Raw genomic sequence first — 22,210 nt, forward strand, 5'->3', positions numbered from 1 at the left:
CATCAAAGATCCCCACGAGTGGAAGCTAGACCCACAAATTTTTGCAATGATAATTCAAAAATGGGGCCTACCAAACATAGACCTGTTTGCCAGTCCTCAAAACTACCAGCTGACAAAATTTTGTACAAGGACATTCCACCATCAAGCTTGGAAAGTGGACGCTCTCTCCTTCAGTTGGAAAAACCTGACAGCATATGCCTTTCCTCCATTACCTCTTCTCACAAAGGTTCTTTTGAAGGTCAAAAAGGAGAAACCTCGACTGGATTCTCATAGCCCCTGACTGGCCACGCCAGCACTGGTACCCGCTATTGAAGAATATGGCTCACAGCCCACCATGGATATTGCCTCAAATACCTCATTTGCTCACGCAGCAAGACAAGCAGATTATACACAGCCAGATCTAAACCTTAAACCTCGCTGCATGGCAAATCAATTAAGCATCCAACCAGCCCCTCTTTCACAAGCAGTACTGAATGTTATTCTAGAAGCCAGGAGGCCAAGCACCAGGAAGGCTTACTTGGACAAATGGAAAAGGTTTTCTGCTTGGAACCAAGCTAAAGGCCAAGACACAACTCAGCCTCATATGCCTCACATTCTGCAGTATTTAGCTGAGATGTTGCATAAAGGACTTTCCTTCTCCTCAATTAAAATCCATGCTTCAGCTATTTCAGCTCACTACGACACAAATCCACCTTTATTTTCAAATCCTCTTCTAATGCAGTTCCTCAGAGGGGCAAAAAACATTAGACCACCTAGAAGAGCTACTACACCAACATGGGACCTCAACTTTGTTCTGGAAAAACGAACGCTACCTCCCTTTGAACCAGCTTTTTCTGCAGACCTTCATTTCCTATCTTGGAATACTGCCCTGCTCCTGGCAATGACTTCTGCTAGGATAGGAGAGTCTCAGAATTACAGGCACTTATGGCAGTGGAACCTTTCCTCATTTTTCATCAAGACAGAGCTTCTCTACGAACTAATCCTTCCTTCATGCCTAAGGTGGTTTCCAGTGTAGCTTTAAATCAAACCATCCACCTACCCGCTTTCTTCCCCAATCCACAGAACAAAGGTGAGAGACTCCTGCATTCCTTGGACATTCACAGGCAGCTTCATTACTACTTGGATAGAACTAGGGCTTTCAGAAAAACTGACCAGCTCTTTGTTTCCTATGCTACAGCTTCTCAAGGGAGGGCCATATCCAAACAAACCATTTCTAAATGGATAGGCCATTGCATACAATTCTGATATACCCATCATGGGAAACCAGTTCCTCCTACCATTAGATTCCACTCTACCAGGGCAACAGCCACCTCTACAGCCTTTCTCAGGGGGGTTCCTACCAAGGAAATTTTAGAAGCTGCAACTTGGAGTTCTGTACATACCTTCACCAAACACTATCACTTACCTCTTTATTCTAAGTCCAGGGCAGGCTTCGCCACTGCAGTTCTGCAGGGCCTCATTGCCTCCACTAACCCTCTATGATGCCTCCACCCTACCTTAGCTTTGGGACTCAACCCAAGTGTGATGACTGCAGCAGGATAACATGATGAACATAGTACAGTTTTGTACCTACCATAAATGTAGATGTTCGAGTGTTCACCCTGCTGCAGTCCAGGTTACCCTCCCTCCGACCCCTCTGATCTACTGGCTAAATCTTTGCTATGCCTTACTGATGTATTTGCTTATAGCTGAAGGGATTTTGTGTTTGTACAGTGTTCACACCTTTTGGTACTAATTTTTGGTACTAATTTGGATCACCTTTCTGGGGGCACTAGACATCTGCGGCAAGAAAAACTGAAGAAAATGTCGTCTGTTGCAATATATGTACCCCTGGCACACTGACGTCAGGGATGAGGCGACAGCAACTGACGTCGGACCAAGACTTTGGAAATCCGGCCGACTGCGGGACCGCTTGACGACAGGATAACTCAAGTGTGATGACTGCAGCAGGGTGAACACTCGAACATCTACATTTATGGTAGGTACAAAACTATACTTTTTATTGCTTAGATAATGGCAATTGGTCTAGATTCAGCAAATCTGAATCTAACCTATGCTATAAAACACACAAGTTCTAAAATGTATAATGTGCAGGAAAAAGTTTCAAACAGCAAAATGATTAAAAATGCTTAAAAAAAAAACAGGTAAAGGTAGGTGACAGTTCAGTAATACACAGTTTAAGGTGCAGTATGGTGAATAAAGTGTTATTTTTCTGTAAATTTCAAAGTATTCCTTGGATTTCAATTGATTCACTCCAGAGATCAGAGAAAGCACACCAATCCTAGAGCAGCTCCTGTAAACTGAGGGGACATGATTGCTCCATGTCCCATCTCACAGATGTTCTCATGTGCCACAATTCCTTGCATGCCCAGCATAAAGTTTAATAATGTCAGCATAGGGAGATAGAGCTTAGGAAAAGAGCTAGACTGCATCTTTGTGCGAGTAAAGTAGCTGGCTGTGGCTCAGCTATGGTCCTTGTTTTCATAATCTTTCATCTGACAATGCCCTCCGCTAGGGAAGCAGAGAATACTATTTTCAGCAAGAAGTTTACTAGCCCTTTTAGCTCCTGTCTGGTAGTACTACTACAGGAGTCTGGAAGAGCCTGGGACTGTGGTGGAGAAGTCTGCATTTGATGATCAGACTGAACGGAGCCAAAAAACCTGTCTGAGTTTTGAAGAATTGGATGTTCTCTTCTTCAGAGAATGTGAAGCTAAATGTATAATTATAAAGTAAGCAACTGCTAGCATGGTACTTTTCCCACCCTTCATTTGTTTTTTAATCAAAAAGTGTGCATGAGTGTTTGTAATGTTTATCTGTTTGTCATACTCACTCCATTTCTTTGACCATTTAGGTCGAGGAGCTGAAGGAGACCGTGAAAGAGGAGTTTATGCCATGGGTGTCACAGTATCTTGTCATGAAGAGAGTCAGTATAGAGCCAAACTTCCATAGTCTGTATTCAAATTTTCTGGACACTTTGAAAAATTCAGACTTCAATAAAATGGTTCTTGCTGAAACTTACAGAAATATTAAGGTGAGCAAGTAATGAAGTGATCAGTTTCATGAAGGTGTGTAACTGTGTGGTTATTGCTTTATTCTGATAAATGTGTGGAAGTAGTGAGAAAGCTTGTGCAGTAAAGTGCAGGAGCTTACTTTGCTCACATCACTGTTGCAACTTTTCCTGTGTGCTGGTTGAACTTGTATGTATTTGCCTATGTGGGCTTCCACTTGATGTAAACAGAGAGGTTTCCCTATATTCCTACACATCGTTTCCCACTGCATACGTGAATCAGTTTCTCTGCATTACATACAGATGTTCTTGAGTTTTCCTGCCTTGCAGAAGTCAGAGGCTTTCCCAAGTATTTGCGAATTTCACTCCACAACCCCCACCCCACTCTCAGCTCTGGGGATGTCCTTCTCTCCGACCCCAGTATTTTGTCTTCAGTGCTATTCTTTTTGTGTGTGTGCACGCACGTGCACCATTGGACTCTAGTGCAACTTTGCATCTCTGTTTGTTGGTAAGTTCTGAAGCCAGATTTTCAGGTAAGTACCCCACTGAGGAAGCCTTTAATTTTTCTTTCTACTCACTGTGTTTTGCATCATGGGTTCAGAGCAAGACTTACCTAGTTGTCTCCAGTTTGGTTTTGGTGTTTTTAATTCTGGGTAATCAAGGAAAGGGCTGAATCTTTAGTGAAGTTCTTAAGAGCAGGAAAGAGTACATTTGTGGCCTGGTCTCGCTATGGCATTCACGGTTTCCAGCTTGTAGCTTTTGCAGAAATGAAAGAAGCACAATGGGAATGCTAGGGGAACAGAAAAATTTGTTTCAACAGCCTTCCCAGGCTAGATATTTTTGAATGTGGTGTGGCACTTTCACAACCCTTGTTGACATAGCTTGATGCTGAGGCCTGTGGTGAGACTCCTTCTGAGATTGTCAAGCTTAGTACAGTGCCAACGTGTTCAGGCCAAGCAGCTTCAGGCACAAGTTTGGTCTGGAACCCCTGGTTCTGGTTACTGAGGGGGGAAGCTAACATTCCCCTGTGTCTTTGACATCCTTCCGTATCACTGCTGAAAATATTTGTAACAGTTGAGATCCCTTGCCAAGGGTGACGTGATGTCTAGACAGTATACCAAAGCCTTTAAGTTGCTTTTAAGTATGCTGTACGTCACACGTATGCTACTCTCATAAAGGGCATAAAGATGACATCTGGCCATGCCATCATCAGAACTTATTTGCCACCAGTCCAAACTCCATCTCTGCTCATCAGTGTGATTGCCCGAGTCATTGCTGGTGTACCTAGCCATTCAGATAAGTGCCCATTGGGGTTTTTGCTTATCGTTTTTGCTTTTTACTTTTTACTTTTGCATTGTTGTGGGGTTTCATGTCATCCAAAAAGGCTAAATACCAGTGTGGGAGACAAGATTCCCCATAAAGACCATCACGAGCAGTGCTTGTTTTGTTTAGGTGCTTCTCAAGATCATACGTCCTGTATTATTTTTCAGGCTTTTGTTCCAAAGACTTTACGTAGTCATCTTTCATCTGGTATGGAAGGTACTTCACAGACAGAGGGTCAGCAGTCTTCAAAGAAGGCAAAAAAAAGTCAGCTCGGATTCTTTGGCTGTGCCTCATGCATTGAACGTCTTTCTTGAGGCTAATGAAAGCCCAAAAGTTTGCCCGGTTCCTGGGTTGGGTTCTTCTCCCATGGCCATTTCTAAGGCTAGCATTGATCAAGTTTCTCGCACGTTCTCTGAGACTTTGCAGATGTCTATTTCGGACATTTAGGGGGAACCGTCGCTGATTATCCCTGAAGGGGTCTACTGGGGTTCCTCAGAAACTGATGAGGGAGGAAATGCGCTCACTCTGCTTCCCTACCCTGCCCCCAGTTCCCTCCCGCCCCCACTGTCTCTAACTTTATACATCGCAGGCCACTGCTTCCACCCTTCCCATATGCTTTAAGCTACCCTGACTTCTTCACATCCCGCACGCATAACAACTAAAACCCTCCAACATATCACATCATGTACTCTATTAATAACATCCCTAACCTTCTTTAACCTACTTGCTCTCTACCACCTCACTTCTCACAACACCACACTGCATCAACTAAACCCAACAAAAACTACAGCATACACATACCATAACTCATCCCAAAATAGTTACTCTATTTCACCATCACTCCTCATTCACAGAGACACCACCACTTTCAAGACTAAACTGCATTTTAATATATCTAAAGTCAAACAATTATACATCTCATATTCATACTCCATACTTAACTACATTTCATCTACAATCCAAACCACTATCTTCACATTATTATGCCCAAGCGGAGATCCCCATATATCTGACTCAGAAGTCCCCCCCGGATATCAAATATTACAAAAAGACTTCATAAGAAAGGGGGAGGCCTGGCATTAATATATCGTAACCACTTAAACATAGTACTCCACCCAAAAATCATTCCCACTTTCAATAATATGGAAATCCTATTACCTTCACTATTTTTCAATAACCATAAACAAATATCTATTGCCACCATCTATATTCCTCTAGGTTCCAATATCTCAAAACTGGAAGACTTCCTATAATGGTCTAACCACTATATCTCATGAAACCATCATCCTCAGTGACACTAATATAAATTGGCTTAAACTAACACAAAGTAACTCCACAAATTCCATCATTCTGTTCAAATTTACGCAAATTGCACAAATTTCAACACACAACAATCACCCTGAATGCACTCTAGGCTGAATATTAGTATCCCACCCACAGTACTACTCCAATCCCAACACCCTAGGTGACCACTTACCAGCCCTGATACACAGAATATCGACCTCCACTCCAAGCATTCATTCATACAAATATACCAGAAATCTAGCCAATTTTAGCCAGTCTCACTTTTGCAACCTATTACAAACACTAAACTGAAACCCATTGAAATATCTTCCCTTAGATGAAGCAGTACATTATTTCAATACTGTCTTCTTAGATACCCTTAACTTGATAGCCTCCATAAGAAAAAAGAAAGTTAAATATAACCATCCTCCTTGGCTATCTAAATCAACCAAACAACTGATTAGTAGAGACCTAGCATGGCACAAATGGAGAAAAGATAACACCCCACCCAATGAAACCACCTTCAAAATACTTAGAAACAAAGCAAAACAGCATCAGGACAAAAAGACTTGCTTCTCTCAATAGATAAACACCCACAGTAATAATCCCAGACTTTTCTGGAAATCTGTCAACTCGTTACTAAATCCTGGCAGTACCCAAAACCCATCTCCATTTCCAGACAAAAGCCCAGTTGAAATCAGTGAAATATTTAATAAAAACTTTATTGATATTATCCTTACATTAGTAAATGCAGGCAATAACCCAACCCCCATTAACCCATCCATCATACCTCAAAGCAATATCAGCTCCATACCATCTTTTAACTTCCATCCTGTGGCAACCTCTGAAATACAAAGATTATTTGGCAAATTGAAACCAGGCTCCTTATCCGCTGATAATCTTCCCCCAGAATATCTCAAACTTAGTGCTAAGGCAATATGTTTCCCAGTAAGTATCCTTATAAACCGATCACTTACAGAAGACAGTCTCCCAGCTCTGGAAAAAATCAATAATCACCCCACTTCATAAAGGTGGAAACCCTCATGACCTATCTAATTTTAGACTCCATTTCCATACTGTCCCCTCTAACTAAAATAATGGAAAAGTGCATCCACAAACAACTGTTTGAATATCTAACCAGCAACAACCTATCCCCTTCAAAACATGGTTTTCGACCTTCCCACAGTACCATTACTGCCTTAGTCTCCTTTACAAATGACATCTCTAACACCCTAGATAGTAACCTACTTACATCAGTTCTGTTATTGGATCTCTCAAAAGCATTCAACAGTCTCCCACATCAAACATATCTAGCAACTCCACTCACTAGGATGCTCTGATGCCACCATAACTTGGTTCACTAGTTACCTGGAAAACCGACAGCAGTCTGTAAAATGGCTGAATAGCCTTTGTAGCTTTCTCCCAAATAACATAGAAGTGCCCCAGGGGTCAGGGACCCCTACTATTCAACATTTTTATAAATGACCTAAATCAAGTACCGATTGACTGTACTACCATACAATATGCAGATGATTCAACCATAATCTGTACCTCCAATAACTTCTCTAACCTCCAAAAGTTAACATAAAAGGCCTTTATATCCATAGAACTCTGGCTAAACCAATCACAGCTACTGTTTAACCCTAATAAATCTAAACTACTCATCCTTGCATTTAAACCTGTTCTCGCAGACTTTACTTTATTCTCCATAAACAAAACCTCAATAGAGTTAGTAAGTCAGGCAAACTGCTAGGAATTATTGACAGCAAACTTAGCTTTGACTTGCATATTAATGATGCAATAAAAGACTCACTTCAAATTAGGCAAACATTACAGAAACAATACTTAGACAAATCCATCCGAATAAAAATTTCCAAGTCTTCTCCTTCCAACCTTACTATATGCGTCTCCTATCTTCACCAATATCCACAACTCTTTGCAACACAAACTACAGTCCTGTTATAAGATTGTAAAATTCGCATCAGCCCAACCATATCGCACCCATCATTGCCAGGCCACTAAAGAACTAAACTGGCTAGAATTTGGACATTACCCACAACTTACCTTTGCCCATAAACTCGTTTATAAACCCGAGTGTTGCCCTCCCCTGAAAAATATCATTGAACTTTACATCCCATCCAAAAATATATGCTTTAACAACAAACTTAAAGTATCAAAACCTAGTAAAAGTGCAGGTAGCTGCTTCAATTCCCATTCCATAACTAAGCTGTGGAACACCCTCCCATCATCAGTTACAGAATTAAGACAACATAATCTTTAAAAGAAAACTAAAACAGCATCTCGCTGATAATTTCAGCTACACATGCAGCACATATCCACAGCCTCTTTAATCTAGTAAAACTGTTTCACGTAGCAAATATACTTGTGTATATGTTATGCTGTTACACCATAAAAGTTATCCCTAATCTTTAGTATCATAGTCATCTTCTCCTCTTAAGAGATCTAGGGATCAAGATTCCTGCGAAGATGAGTATTTTGGATGAGGAATCCTTGGCTTATTCTACCCAGATTTCTTCCTCTTTGGAGTCTGGTTCTGAGGAATAGGAGTCCTCTAGTCCTGAATCTCCTTTTTTGATTTCTTTTGGGGATACCATTGCCATGATTTTTTTTAAATGGGATTATTCCCAAGTGTCTGAAGTGCAGAGGAGATATGAGCTTCTTGAAATGGAGTCTCCTAGACCCACTACTGTTCCTCCTATTTTGGGTGCTATACTGGATGCTTTTTTCTTCTACGTTGGCCCCAGAATCTCAGCCCCCTGCTGCTATGAAACCAGACCGGGTTTACAAAGTGCCTGATGACTGCAAATTCCTTTACAAGTGGTCTTTGTGGCTTCCGAGCCTTCTAAATTATTGCCCTCTACTGAGCTGCTCCTTTCTGATAAGGGCAGCAGGAGCATGGAAAGGCTAGGTAAAAAGGTTTATACTTCAGCCACCCTAGCCTTTCTGGCTGTTAATTATTAGACTCATATGACCAAATATGTCTTGCCTGTCTTTTCTCAGGCTTGTCAGTTTATTTCTTAACTTCCTGATTCTGAGGGTAAGACTTCTGCCTTTTCTCTGCTAGGGGCTTCTTCCCAGGTAGCTGGCCATTCCATTAAATGTAGTCATGATCCAACAGATGCTCCCTGTAGGGCTGCTGCTTCCGAGTCTGTATTGAGATATTTCAGGTAACAGCTTCAACCTTTGCCTGTTAAGGCTATGCTAATGGATGCAGCTCTGGACAAGAAATATTTGGTGCTGCTGCAGCTGATTTATTCAAGTCTCTGTAGAAGAAGGGCAAGGAGTTACAATATCTGAAATATATTTTTGTTTCACCAAGTACCTAAATTCCAGAGAAAATGCCCTAGTAAACCAACTTTTGTTGGAAGGCAGTCTCGTCGTCATCCTAAAGGCAAGAAAGCTGGTAGGAAGGTTCCCCCAGACAAGTCTGCTCCTCCTGCTCAGAAGCATTCCTTTCCTGTTAAACCAGGTGCCGTCAACTACCTGATTCTTCCCAGCCACATTCCTCTTTTTCCTGGTCTTTCTGTTTCTCTTTCTGTCTGGGTAAGCATAACCCTATATTCTTGGGTTCTTTCTATCAAGGGTATTTTATGGTTTGCAAATCCCCCCCCCCTCCCCATCCCCTTCATGGGCATTCCTCAGCCACCTCAAGAACACAAGCTTTTTTCCAGAGGTGCTTCAGGATCTTTTAACTCTGGGGAACTATTCAAAAGGTTCCAGCTGCTCAAAAGAGGGAAGGTGTTTTATTCCATAATGTTTTTGATCCCCAGGAAAGAAGGCACTTTGCAGCCCCATTCTGATCCGTTCTCACCTAAACACTGTTCTGAAGGTTCCTTTTTTTTCATATATTATCCCTTCAGACTTTGTTCCCTTTGCTTCCTCAGGCTTTTCTGTTTTTTCTGGATCTCAAGGATGCTTATTTCCATGTCCCCTTTCAGGAAGTCTTTTACATGTCTCTGTTGCTTTCTGGCATTTTCAATTCTCCTCTTTGGCCTCTTTACTGCCCCAGGGGTATTCACCAAATGTTTAACTCCTGTGATTGCTTTTTGTTGGGTTCAAGGGATCTAGGTAATTCCTTACTTGGACAACCTCCTGTTCCGGTCATCCTCTCCAGAGGTCCTGTTACAAAACCTTCATTTGCCACTTCCCTTCTACAAAGGCTGGAGTTCACAATAAACTTCAAAGTCTTTTCTGACTCTACCTCAGGACTATGCTTTTTTTCTGGGGTGCAGGATTCCGACAGTGCCTATGCTGGCATCCCTGCCTCCTCCCATGGTCTTGATACTCAGACTGAAGTTGTTTTCATTTGATCTTCAACCTGTGGGGGTACGGATCTGACTGCTGCATTTGCAAGCATCAGATCCAAGCTCCTCCCCTACCCATAATGCTTCTGTCTCCCTCCTACCCTCAAATCTTGTTTGCCACGCGTTCAGTCAGCATTGTGGTCTGTTAGGTCCTAGTTCCTAGTAAGTGAAGGTATTTTTTTCTGGTAGTCTTTCTTCCTTTTCACCCTTATTTTTCTGTAGGGTCTATACCCTACCTGTTCCTTGCGTTCAGGCGTCTGTTCTCTAATACAAATATTAAAAAGGTTCCCTTTCTTTCCTATTTTTTTCTTTCCTGTCTAGTACGTGTGTGCGCACTTGGTTTCCATCTGCCATGGCTAAGATCCCCAAGCCAGGCTTTTGGAAGTGCACGGAGTGTGGCCATAAGCTCCCCCCTTCTGATGACCAGACTGTGTATGTTGTCTTACTGGTAGTACCACACCTGGACACCTTCTGTTCGATCACCGCAGGCTTCAACCCCTGCACATAGATCGACAGGAGGAACAAACTTATTTTGAAAGGCCTTCTTCCACTGAGGCTTCTGCTTCTTCCTCTGCTCAAGAAGGCCAGGGATGAGAAGTAGCACCATCACAAGGAGCGGGATACACACAGTAAGCGGTCCTCCAACTGAACTTCTACGGTTGAGTCCCTGCCTAGATCCCACCCAGGTCACAGCCTGGATTCCCCTCTGCTCCGGTCGCCTTGTCTCATGCCAGAAGTCTCTCAAGGCCGATCTCCCCAGCACCTCTCCATGCCCATGTGTAGCTTCATCCTTCCAGTCCACCCGTAGCCTTTCTGAAGCCGAGTTGGACAGGATGATGCAGAAATTAATTCAGATCCAGATCTTGGTGGGATTTTTGCCTGCCCCTTCCCCACCGGGGCTGGGAGCATGCAGTCCACCTTTCTTCCCGTTGCTCCTTCTCCGATCCGACCCCTAACTTTAGTGTCTTTGGGTCCGAGGCTTCTTGGTGTCGAGGGGTCAATGCTGATGATACCAGGTATCTCAATGTCAACCATTGCCCTGAGTGGCTCGGCTCCAACCATTTTGGAGCTGTTCAGGTGTGAGCTGTAGTCTGGGTGCTGGATATGAAGGGGATAGCATCAGCTTCAAGGTTTTTGGAGTTGGCCCTTCCACTCCGAGTCTCTGTGCCTGGAGGCTCAGATCTGGCTCCCCTGTCGACTAAGAGGGTTACGCATCCTGTACTACTTCTAACTCTGGGGAGTCGTTTTCCATCTGCTTTTGATGTGGTGGAGAGGGTGCTCTCTGCTCCCTTAAGACCCTTGATGTTATCCTTGGAGTCCATCTTGGCTCCCTCGGTTTCTGGTCTGTAATCTGCCATCCTGCCCCCTCAGGGACACCCTATTGCCTCTCTGCCCCAGGGAATCCCCCCCCCCCCAGGAGCGGCCAAGTTTTGAGTCCTCCCCAGAGTCACCCCTCCCCCAAGCACCCTCAGAAGCATGCATACAAAAGGAGACACTTGGACTCCCCGCCAGAGACCCTCACGGAAGACACCAGCTTAGAAGAAGGGGAGGGTTCCCCCTGGTCACCCCCAGATGTCTCCTTTGGAGACATCATGGAAATCCTACACCAGCGCTGGTGGGTGGTCTGTCCAAAAACCCAACCTGGATGAGTCTGTGTTCCTGGAGGCATTTGGCACAGGACTCTGTACCTTCTGGGTGTCCCCTCCCACTGATCCACTTGTGGACTTGATTTCATCCCTGCATGGAAGGAGCCCGACACAGTAGAGCCCATTCCCAAGCTCCCTTATAAAATTCTAAGCACACCTTCGGACAGGCAGCATTGGTCTAAGGGATCCCCGGTTGATGCCATGGTGGTTGTGACGACCACCAAGAAAGAGCTCACTCAGGAGAGTTCTACAGTCCATCCACCGGACTAAGAGTCCCGGGCCATGGAGAGTTTCAGGAAGCGGGTTTATGCTTCAACCACGTGTGCCTTGCGTGCGCTGAACTACATGGAACATGGACTTCAGCTGGACCTGGTCAAAGAGGTCGCTGAGTCTGCCTCAGGGTCCATGTCGTCGGAAGAAAAGAAGTTGTGTTTTTCCATATGGCCACCCTAACTTCTATTTCCAACACCTCTATGAGGCTGTTGTCACATGCTAGGTGATATGCTTGGCTCCAGCTTTGTGCATTCTATGAGCCCTTAAAGGCATCTTTTACAAATGCCTGTTATGACAGTTCCACCCTTTTTGGTAAGACCATTCGAGACACTTTAGTCCCGAGTGAGAAAGACTGGAAGACCTTGTCTGCCATCTGGATATGCTTCTCACCCCCACAACGATCTTTCCCAGAATCAGTGTGGGCTAAAGATGATGTGGTTCTGAAAGTCTCAGGCTTTTCCCATGGTGCTCATGTCTCTCCTTCTCCCTGAGGTAGAAGGGGATTTGACAGATGTCTTCGCGGCAGAGAGGGTCTGAGGAACCAGGGATCTTGGGATTCCTTCCCTGACAGACCCTCGCAGCAGCCCTGAAGGGGTGCCTGACTACTTGTCTCTCTCTCTGGAGGCATCCAAACAAAATAAATCCAAACTGCAACTCAGGAAGCAAACGAAGGCTCAAGGACACAGTCTCCAAAACGAAAAAAAAGTGAAAACAGGTTTATTACTTTGCAGATAAGCAGTATGATACAAAAATAAACAGTTTATTATCCATGAGCCTTCATTTGTCTTTCTGGAGGCAGTTAGGGGACATCTCTCCCTGCACTCAATAGCGTAGCAGTTGATCACAGATGATCATTGGGTGTTGCAAATTAGATCCAGAGGGTACTCAATCCCCTTCCTTCAACCACCAGTCCCACCCACGCACGTTCCACCCGCACAACGGGAGGAGGCAGCAGGGGAAATTTCCAAGCTACTCGAAAAACGAGTCATCCAGTCCGTCCCCCCAGACAAGTCTGGATCAAACATCTATTCCAGGTTCTTTTTGGTGCCCAAGAAGACGGGGGACGTAAGACCCATCCTGGATCTTTCAGTCCTAAACCTGTCGGTTGCCGAGACAAAATTCCAGATAGTCACGCTCCAATCCTTTCTGCAGATTAATGACAGTGTAAGTGGGGGACCTCCAGGACGTGTACTACCACATCAAAATGGACTGGTTCTCTCAGAGGTTCCTCAGCTTCTGGCTGGGAGACGCTCAGTACCAGTTCATAGAACAATTATTTGGTCTCACCACCACCCCCAGGGTGGTGTTCAAAGTGATGGCAGTGGTGGTGGCTCACCTGTGGCTGCAGGGGTTCCAGATCTTCCCCTACCTAGACGATTGTCTCTTTTCCCCTCCCTCCAGACATCGACTCATGTCAAGCCAGGGATCTCCTTCTCCAGACCACCCACCAGCTAGGCATAACCATAAATCTCAATTTTTCTAACTTCGGACAGACTTCAATCCCTCAAACATCATGTGTTGTACATTGTTCAGAGACCGTATCCACCTGTGTAGTCAGTTCGAGCATTGGGGTCCATGGCGGTCACTGTCATCCTGATCCCCACTGCTCATCTGCATATGAGGGTTCTCCAATGGACCCTAGCAGTCCAGTGGTCCTTGTTAGATTTGCCGTTATCTCATCCAGTTAATCTCGGGCATGCAGGGATTTGCTTCTCTGGTGGTTTCAATCCCCTGATCATCTTCTGGGTCATCTGTTTATCCTTCCCACCCTGATGACCACAGTGACCATGGATGCCTCCCTACTCTGGTAAGGGGGGGCATAGCAAGGGAAGAGACGGTCCAAGACATGTAGTCTTCTCTGGTGGCCCATCTATATGTCAGTGTCCTGGAGATGAGAGTGGTGCTGTTGGCATTGCAAGCCCTTCATGCCCATCTTCCCCAACGGATGATTGCCATCCAGACAGACAGCATGTCTGTAGTACATCAACAAACGGGGGAACCAAGTCTTTACCCCCTTTGTTGCAAAGGCATGAGATAGTGGGAATCACCAGTCTCCAGCCGTTTTCTGTTGGCAACACACATTCCAGGGACATTCTGCCAGACAGGCTCAACAGATCTATTCTGATGCGTTATGAGTAGTCTCTGAATCCTTCAGTAGCAGAACAGATCTTTGTAAAGTTAGGTTGGCCTTGCTGCGATCTCATCACCTTTCCTTCCAACATGAAGTGCAGTGAGTTTTTTGCTCTGACCCCCCCCCCCCTTTCCGGTGAAGTCCCCCAGAGACACTGTAGTTCATGCTCGGCCCTCCAGTCTTCTGTATGCTAATCATCCACTCCCCCTGATCCCGAAATTCATTCAGAAAGCTCAGTGGCTGGGGAGCTTAGTGATTCTCATTGCCCCCTTCTGGCCTTACCAAGTTTGGTTCCCCTCTCTGTCTCTCATGCAGTGTATCCTCTTTGGACATAAGATCCGGTTCCAGATCTGATCTCCCATCTCTTGGGGATCCTGCAACCAGATCTAGTCCATCTGAAGCTCATGGTTTGGATGCTCCAGTTACAGTGATAGCTAGGACTCCCGGGCTGTCTTCTCCTGTTATGATTTACAGACAGAACCCTTCATTTCTTCCTAACGTGGCTTCAGAATCTAACCTTAACCAGGTCATCAATCTCCCTTCTTTCTGAACATCCAGAATAAGGGAGAGTATAAATTGCATTTGCTTGATGTTCAGCCAACTGCATTTCTATTTGCATAGAACAAAGCCCTTTTGTAAGTCTCATCAGCTTTTTGTTTCCTTTTCTAAGCCTTTCTTAGGAAAACCTGTTTCAAAAGTAACTATTGCTCGTTGGATCTTTCAGTGCTTAGCTTTGGCCTGTAAAGCCAAAGGATTAGCTCCAGAAGGTCATGTCAGGGTGCATTCTACCAGGTCTGTGGCCACTTCAGCAGCCGTTTGGTCTAGGGTTTCTGTGGGTGACATTTGCTCTGCAGCTACTTGGGCATCATCACACACATTTATTTCGCATTATAAGTTGGATCTCCTGTCCAGAGGAAGGGCCTCCTTGGGATATACCGTGCTCAAGAACATCCTTCCATGAGGACTTCCCAGGGTTTTTTGGTAGCTGGGGACTCTGTCTCACAGGTTGAAGATCAAATGAAAACAACTCATCATAACTTTCCATCTGAGTTGTTGATTTTCATTTGTCTACAACCATCCGTCTGCCTTATGTAGGCTTTGTTGTGGACCGGATTGAAGAGGCATAGCCCCTACTCTGGTGAGTCTGTCTTCCTTGTGGTGCTTTTGGGTGCTGATGCCAGTGTGTTAGGCACATGGTTGTTTGCAGCAAACTCGATCTGAGGGTAGGAGGGAGACAGGGGCATTATGGGTAGGGGAGGAGCTTGGAGCTTGTGTCCTATACTGGAAGATGCGGCCGAGTCGGATCTGTTTCCAGATCTGTATTTCCACAGGTTGAAGACAAATGAAAAGCAACAACTGAAATGGAAAGTTATGGTGAGTGCATAACTTTTTTCTCTCTCTCTATTACTTACTTGCAATTTCAGTTCTCTGCTTTGCCCTTTGGCCTCTGTGCTGCCCCAAGGGTGTTCACCAAATTTATCTCTCCTGAGATTACTTTCTGTAGGATAATGGGAGATTGGATTTTTCCTTATCTGGATGGTAGAATAAGGGGGATTGGATTTTTCCTTATCTGGATGACCTGCTCATTTAGGCTTCCTCTTGAGATTTTGCTTCAGCATCTTCACTATACTATGTTTTTTACAAAGCTTAGATTTTACACTGAATTTCCAAAAATCCTTTACTTCTCAGGATCACATTTTTTCTGGTGCAGGTTTCAGACATTTCCAGTGCTAGCATCCCTGTCTACTCTCAAGGTTTTGACTCTCTCCTTCCTCTGGCCTTCATTACAGCCAGAGAGCTTCAAAGGGCCATGTGCTAAATGACTTCCATCATTCATATGCTTCTTCTGGCCAGACTTAATATGAGAAAGCTTCAGTGGTTCCTAAAGTCAGTCTGGCTTCAACATTCTCATCCTTTAGACTTTCCATTTCCTCTTCTCTCATGTCTCTAGGTAGAGCTCCAGTAGTGGATTTGTCAAGTGTCCCTCAACCCAGGGCTTCCATTTCAGAATCTAGTCCTCACTCAGAAACTATTCGGATGCTTCAGACATGGGGTGGGGGGAGCTTTATTTGGCTCTCTTGAAGGTTCAGGGCTTTTGGTCTCCTCGTCAAAGGATGGACCATATCAATACCACAGAGTTGAGAGCTCTTTAGGCCTTCCATTCTCTCTTTTTTCCAGGGTGCCTCAAAGTCTTTGCAAATAATACCACAATGGATGTGGTGCATCAACAAACCGGGGGGGGGGGGGGCAGTCTTACCTCTTGTGCAGACTAGCTGTTCAGGTTTGGGATCTAGCTGTCCAGTATCAGGTCACTCTTTAGGCTGTTTGTATTCTTTCCAATTAGAATATTGTGGCAGACAGTGTGAGCAGGTCTATAACACAGACTCATGAATGGATACTTTGCAGAGATGTGTTTCTGGACATTGTCCATTACTTCGGTACTCCCCAGATCTTTTTGTCTCCCCTCTGAACAGACAACTTTCTATTTTGCACCAGAGTCTCATGTCCTCTGGCTTGGAAGGTGGATGCCTTATCTTTTTCCCTTGAAATGGATGTTTCTTTATGCCTTGCCTTTCTGTTATACCAGAGGTCTTACTCAAGATAACACAATACTCTCCCAAAGTCTTGTTGGTGACTCCCTTTTGGCCCAGATAGCATTTGTTCCCTCCTCTTCTGTATTTAGCCAAGGGCAGTTATCGCAAGTTGCCCCACAGGGTGGGTCTACTCACGCAGGGCAAGGGGTCCCTCATCCATACCAACGTCTCTACTCTTTAGCTGACATGGTGCGTGATAAGATTTTGATACCTTTTACACACTTTTTTTTTTTTTTTTTCAGGACGTGCTTCAGGTTCTGCAGGAGGTCAGGAAACAAACTACCAGGAAATCTTTGTCCAGATGGAAGAGATTTTCTGTTTGTTTTCTTGCTTGTAACCTGGATCCACTTTCTGTGGAAGTTCCTTTGGTTCTCTCTCATTTGTGCGAGTTGCTCATTGCTGGGTTGGGTCTATATTACACCAACAAACATTTAAATGTTCGAATCTCTAAAGGTCGACCTTTAGAGATCGAACATTTAAATGTTCGAAAATGTAATAAAAACAAAATAAAGAAAAAAATTAAGAAAAGGGTTTTAGTAGGGGGCAAGCCCCCCTGCACCCCCTGCTACTTAAATATACCAACTCCGAGATCGCACATCAGTGCACTACAGTGCGGAAATGGGAAAATTCCCCTTCACTACACTGTAGAGCGATCTTGGATTTGGTATATTTAAGTAGGGGGTGTTGGGGGGTGCAGGGAGGCTTGCCCCCCTGCCTACACCCTTTGGTTTATGTATTTACTTATTTTTTTTATTATTTTTAAAGATTTTCGAACACATAAATGTTCAATCTATAACGGTCGACCTTTACAGATTAGAACATTTACATGTTAGTTGATCTAATATAGACCCGCTGGGTTGATGTACTCTTCTGTTAAAGCCCACCTGTCAGCAATTTCTGCTTCTCTGCCTTTGACTCCTCCTTTGGCTTCTAGATTTTGAGGTTAAACAATTCCTTAAAGGCATCCTTCATATTACGCCTTCAAGAAAGCTTGTTCCTCCTTCCTGGGACCTCAAATTTGTCTTGGAAAAGCTGACTCTTGGCTTCTCTTGAGCATGCAGCTTCATCTTTACAGCTTTGTTCCTGGAATATGGTTGTTTTTTGGCCATTACCTCTGCCAGACTGATGTCTGAGCTGCAGGCCCTCATAGCTATTCCTCCTTTCATGTCCAGTGTGGTTAATGGGATGTCTGTTAATCAGACCTATTCATTTGCATCTCCGCATTCTGCAACTGAGAAGATTCTTCACACATTGGAATTGCTTACACAATTCAGATATATGGTAAAACTAAACCCATTCGCAAGTCTGAGCAACTTTGTTTCCTGTCATCCTAGTTCCTTGGGTTTGGCTGTTTCTGAGCAAACTGTTTCTTCATGGATATCTAAGGCCCATTTCCTTTTTCCTTTCTCCTCCTTTTAAGACTCATTCTAGCAGGGCAGTGGCTTCTGGTGCTTTTTTCAAAGGTTTGGGTACCAACTTCATCCTTAACTCATTCACTTTAGTGGAGCTCAGGAAGCTTGCACTGTAACTTCCTATGGGTGGAGTCTAAGACTTTTCACAAAATCGGATATTGTCACATTTCAAACAAATGCTCATATATCTGGAACCATAGGGATTATGAAAGAAGTACAAATGGCAAATCCTTCGGCACAAACTATTTTTATAGTGGTAGTATTCTTTAGGTTCTGGGTCTTAAACTGAATTTTGTAATCCACGGTGAACACTAACTATTACATTTGTAATAGTTTGCAAACAATATCTCTGCAATCACTCAGGTTGCATACATATACTGTCAGCAGCATTTAATTCATCTAGCTGAGAGCTTTCATACGAGGCTAAGGAGTTTTGTCTGTGTTACTTGGTTGTTGAAATATTTAGAAAAATGTGAAAGTTGTACCTGTATAAATTAATATCATAATAATAACACTTAATATCTCTGTGTCTGCACTAGACAGAGGTAAAATATTAATGCCGTTGAATTTCCCATTGTGTAAGCTTTAAAATGAAATCTTTTAAAACCTTATACATAGAATGATTTTGGAATTAGACACAAATATGAACAAGCAATATTTGACACCTAGAGGTGCCAGTAGGAGTTGACTACAGATGCACCTGGAGGCGTAACTCAGATGTAGTGAGTTAATGCAGCTACTGGACTTCTTTGCACACTTAGCAAGCACTGTAAATTGGATGTGATTTCCAGGGCTAGAGCTACATTTGCCAGGGCTGCTCTGTTTGGCTTTCTTGAAAGCTCTGCTGGACCTTTTCCCTCCTGAGTTTTTGTACTCCCCTTACTGTAAAGGAATACTGTAACAGTGATTGTAGAGGGATATAGTACAGTTGTGTAAAATCTTACCATAACGGTAGATGTCCTTCTCTTCACTGTTACAGTATTCTCTCCCTCCTGTTTCTTCTTCTGGAGCCACGTTTCTCTTTTCTCCTTACTGTTTTTCGTGGGGCTTTTCAGATTTGAAGATGGTACATTTGTGCATCACCTTTATGCCGTATGCCATGTGGAGGTAGCTGCGTGTGTGATGTAGGACATGCCTATTACAACCTAAGGCTTTGGTGTACTGGCTAGATGTCAGGTTGCGCTAGCAAGGGATTCCCTCCTGTATGGAATACTGCAACATGGAATAAAAGGACATCTACTGTTATGGTAAGGTTTTACACAACTGTACTTTCCCTGCAAATGGTCATGGCACACCTGTCAGACTTGAGTTTCATTCTGTTGTAAGAAGTCCAGCCTCCAACCCTCAAGCAGTCAAGTGTTCTTATGGGCTATGCTTGATTACAGCAGACAAATTATTTTTTCCAGTCAACTCTTCACAAGGATATATTGCCTTCCAAAAAGGCCACAAGACACAGCACCAGGAAATCCTAAATATAAAAATGGAAAAGTTTCTCACACTGGTGCCATTTCAAAGGGCAGCAAACCCGTACAAGCAAACATCCTCCTTGTTTTATCTTACCTAGTGAAACTTTTCTCCAAAGGACTCTTACGCTAATAAAATTTACAACTCTATTTTTGCCTGACTTCCTCCACAACCCCTTCTCTTTTCCCATCCCTTGATGAAACTGTTTTTTTTCAAGAGTACCATTCATCCTGGAACCCAAAATGTGTTGAAAAACTTGTCTTGCCTCCCTTTGAACTTGCATCCTCTTCGGACGTCAAATTTACTACCTGAAAAACTGCCCTGTTAGTAGCTTTCACATTAGCCATAAGGATTTTTGAGCTGCTTTCACAGGCAGCTTAGGTTTTATCTGGACAAGCCTAAAGACTTTTGCAACTAACAAAAAAGGAATAGATTTCAGATTGTACTGCCTTTATTGCAAGTACAATTGGCAAGAATGCTTTTGAGCAGATCAGGACACATTCTACCAGGAGCCACTGCAACCACCGCCACCTTTCTCAGGGGAGTGTTTGCACAGTCCATTCTTGAGGCAGCTATATGGTCCTGTAGGCAAACTTTCTCCAAACCTTGCAATTTTGTCGTCTGCTTCTAGAACTAGCTTTGCCTCCGCAGTCTTTCAAATACTAATTTTCTTCCTTAAGACACCCCATCATTCCTCCCTCCTCCTTAAGCTTTGGGAATCCTCCCAAGTGTTACTGCAACCATGAATCCAGTGAACATAGTACAGTTGTGTATATATTTACCATAAATTTAAATGTAAAAGTGTTTTCACGGTTGGAGCAACCATTTCCTCCCCACTATCCCCTCTGTACCTTGCTATGGGTTGTGGTGGGTACCCTCTTATTCCATATTAGCCAATATCACCTCTGCACTAAGCTGATTCCCTGTAGGTCCCAGTGATCATTATAGTGATCACTGTTGATGTAGCTTTAGTTATATGGGTTATATTCTGCCAAAGATATAACAGCTGTCAAGCTCCTAAAACTTCAGGGTACCATTCATATGCCCAAACTGTCAGTCAGCTTAAGCTTAGTTAACCGAAGAGAAGTTTGGCTGCCAAGCCTTCAGAACTCTCTTGCAACCAAAGAGAATGCTCCTGTACATTGTTTCGAGGATTGACTGCTTGTGTTGTTTTTTTGGGCAGATCAGTTGCCTTCTGGGAAAACCTTCGACTTTATATAAATTGTTTATTGTACTCTGTTTAAGCTAAGAGCATATGTTTTCGTGGACTTTCATGAGAATTAACTGTACTTTTAAATGAGAGAGAGTTTTCCTGTCAGTTTATAAGTTGTTTAAAGTAATTGGAAACCGTTTTTCTATGGAGAAACTTTATTTTACTGTTGTGCTGGAAAAGTGTTTTAAGTGCCTTTTACTGTGTTTTAGTGGTAATACTTTTAAGGACTTAAAAATTTTAACAGCTTCTCCAACTTGTTTTCCCTGGGAAAGATGCACCATTTTCAGCTTCACCATGGAACAAACTGCTGGTCCCACAGTCTATCCTTTTTCCAGCCACAAAAAGAACATAACTTAAGCAAACAGCCTTTGCCAGCACAGCAGGCCAGCAATTTGCTTTAGCCATGGGTAGGTGACTGCTGTGGCCATAACTTATTCCTCAGACCACTTATCTTTTATCTCTGATCCATCTACAGACATTACATGTGGAGCATTTCTCCCTGGGCCTCCGCTGAAAACAGGATCTGTGGAACCTAGTCGGACATTCCCGGTCAACAAATGTTAAATAAAAAAATAAATAAAAATATAACAGGAGTCGGCCACATCCTCTGCAGCTTTTGCAGTCTCCTCAGTGGGCAGGGGAGATGTACTGTTGTCAGCCCTGGGAGAGGGAACAGGGAAGGGCATTTCTGTTTTTTTCAGAATGTTGTGGCCATTCCTAGGTAAGCTGCTGCTGCTCTTAAAAGTTTTGTCCTCATTTTTCATGTAAAAAACCCCAGAAAACTAAATGTATATACTTCTCACATTTCCATAGATAGGAATAGTTCACTGGCTATTGCTCAGGGTTTAATCCAGGCTGTTGATCTATCCTGGGTGATCTCTGGGGAAAAAAGAAAGATGTATTTTCCTTAAGAGATTCAAGATCCTGAGTCTGTACAGGAAGATAAAGGGACAGATGGTAGGGTTTTCTCGTCAGATTTCTGATTCAGACACTGAGGAGAGAGCAGTTGCTGATTTCCCCCCTGTCAGGGTTTTTTTTCTGAGACTTTTTCCAGGATGTGGCATTGTTTTCAGTAGGGCAGCGAGGTCTTTCGGTCCCTCAAAAATATACTATGAGCTTTTACAGAAGGAATTTCCAGAACCTTTATCCATTCCTCCAGTTAAGGTATGTGCATCACTGCGAGTAATTTTCCTGATAGTAAGCCCTGCTGCCCCTAAAAAGGAGGCATGTAGAATGTATAAAGATCTTCAGTCTCAAGTTTTTATACACCCTTCCCAAACCTGACCCAGCAGCTGTAGATTGTTAATCCTACTGCTGCTGAAGATTTGGTTAATTTTACTTTTTCTGACAAGGATGAGAAGATTATTAAGTATAGGGAGAAGTGTATGCTTTACAACCCTTATTTTCAGAATTTTGAATTGTTGGGTTCATATATGTTAAAGTATGAGAAATGTTTTGTATGCAGTTTCTTGAGGAAAAAATGCTTTAAATCAAGATGTTAAGTTGTCAAATCTCGCCTTCATTCTTGCTGGATGGGT

At 43.5% G+C, this 22,210-nt stretch overlaps 1 protein-coding gene across 1 annotated transcript in view; it reads left to right on the forward strand.

Annotated features, from left to right (window-relative positions):
- Window positions 1-22,210, forward strand: part of CNOT1 (CCR4-NOT transcription complex subunit 1) — a 4,219,019-nt gene that overhangs the window by 2,459,619 nt on the left and 1,737,190 nt on the right. Inside the window, exon 24 of the mRNA XM_044079520.1 lies at window positions 2,852-3,031. Coding sequence (XP_043935455.1) covers window positions 2,852-3,031 — 180 coding nt within the window. The remainder of the gene's footprint in view (window positions 1-2,851; window positions 3,032-22,210) is intronic.

Source organism: Protopterus annectens, chromosome 8.part0, assembly GCF_019279795.1.
Source record: "Protopterus annectens isolate FY-2018-M chromosome 8.part0, PAN1.0, whole genome shotgun sequence".
NCBI classification, from domain to species: domain Eukaryota; kingdom Metazoa; phylum Chordata; order Ceratodontiformes; family Protopteridae; genus Protopterus; species Protopterus annectens.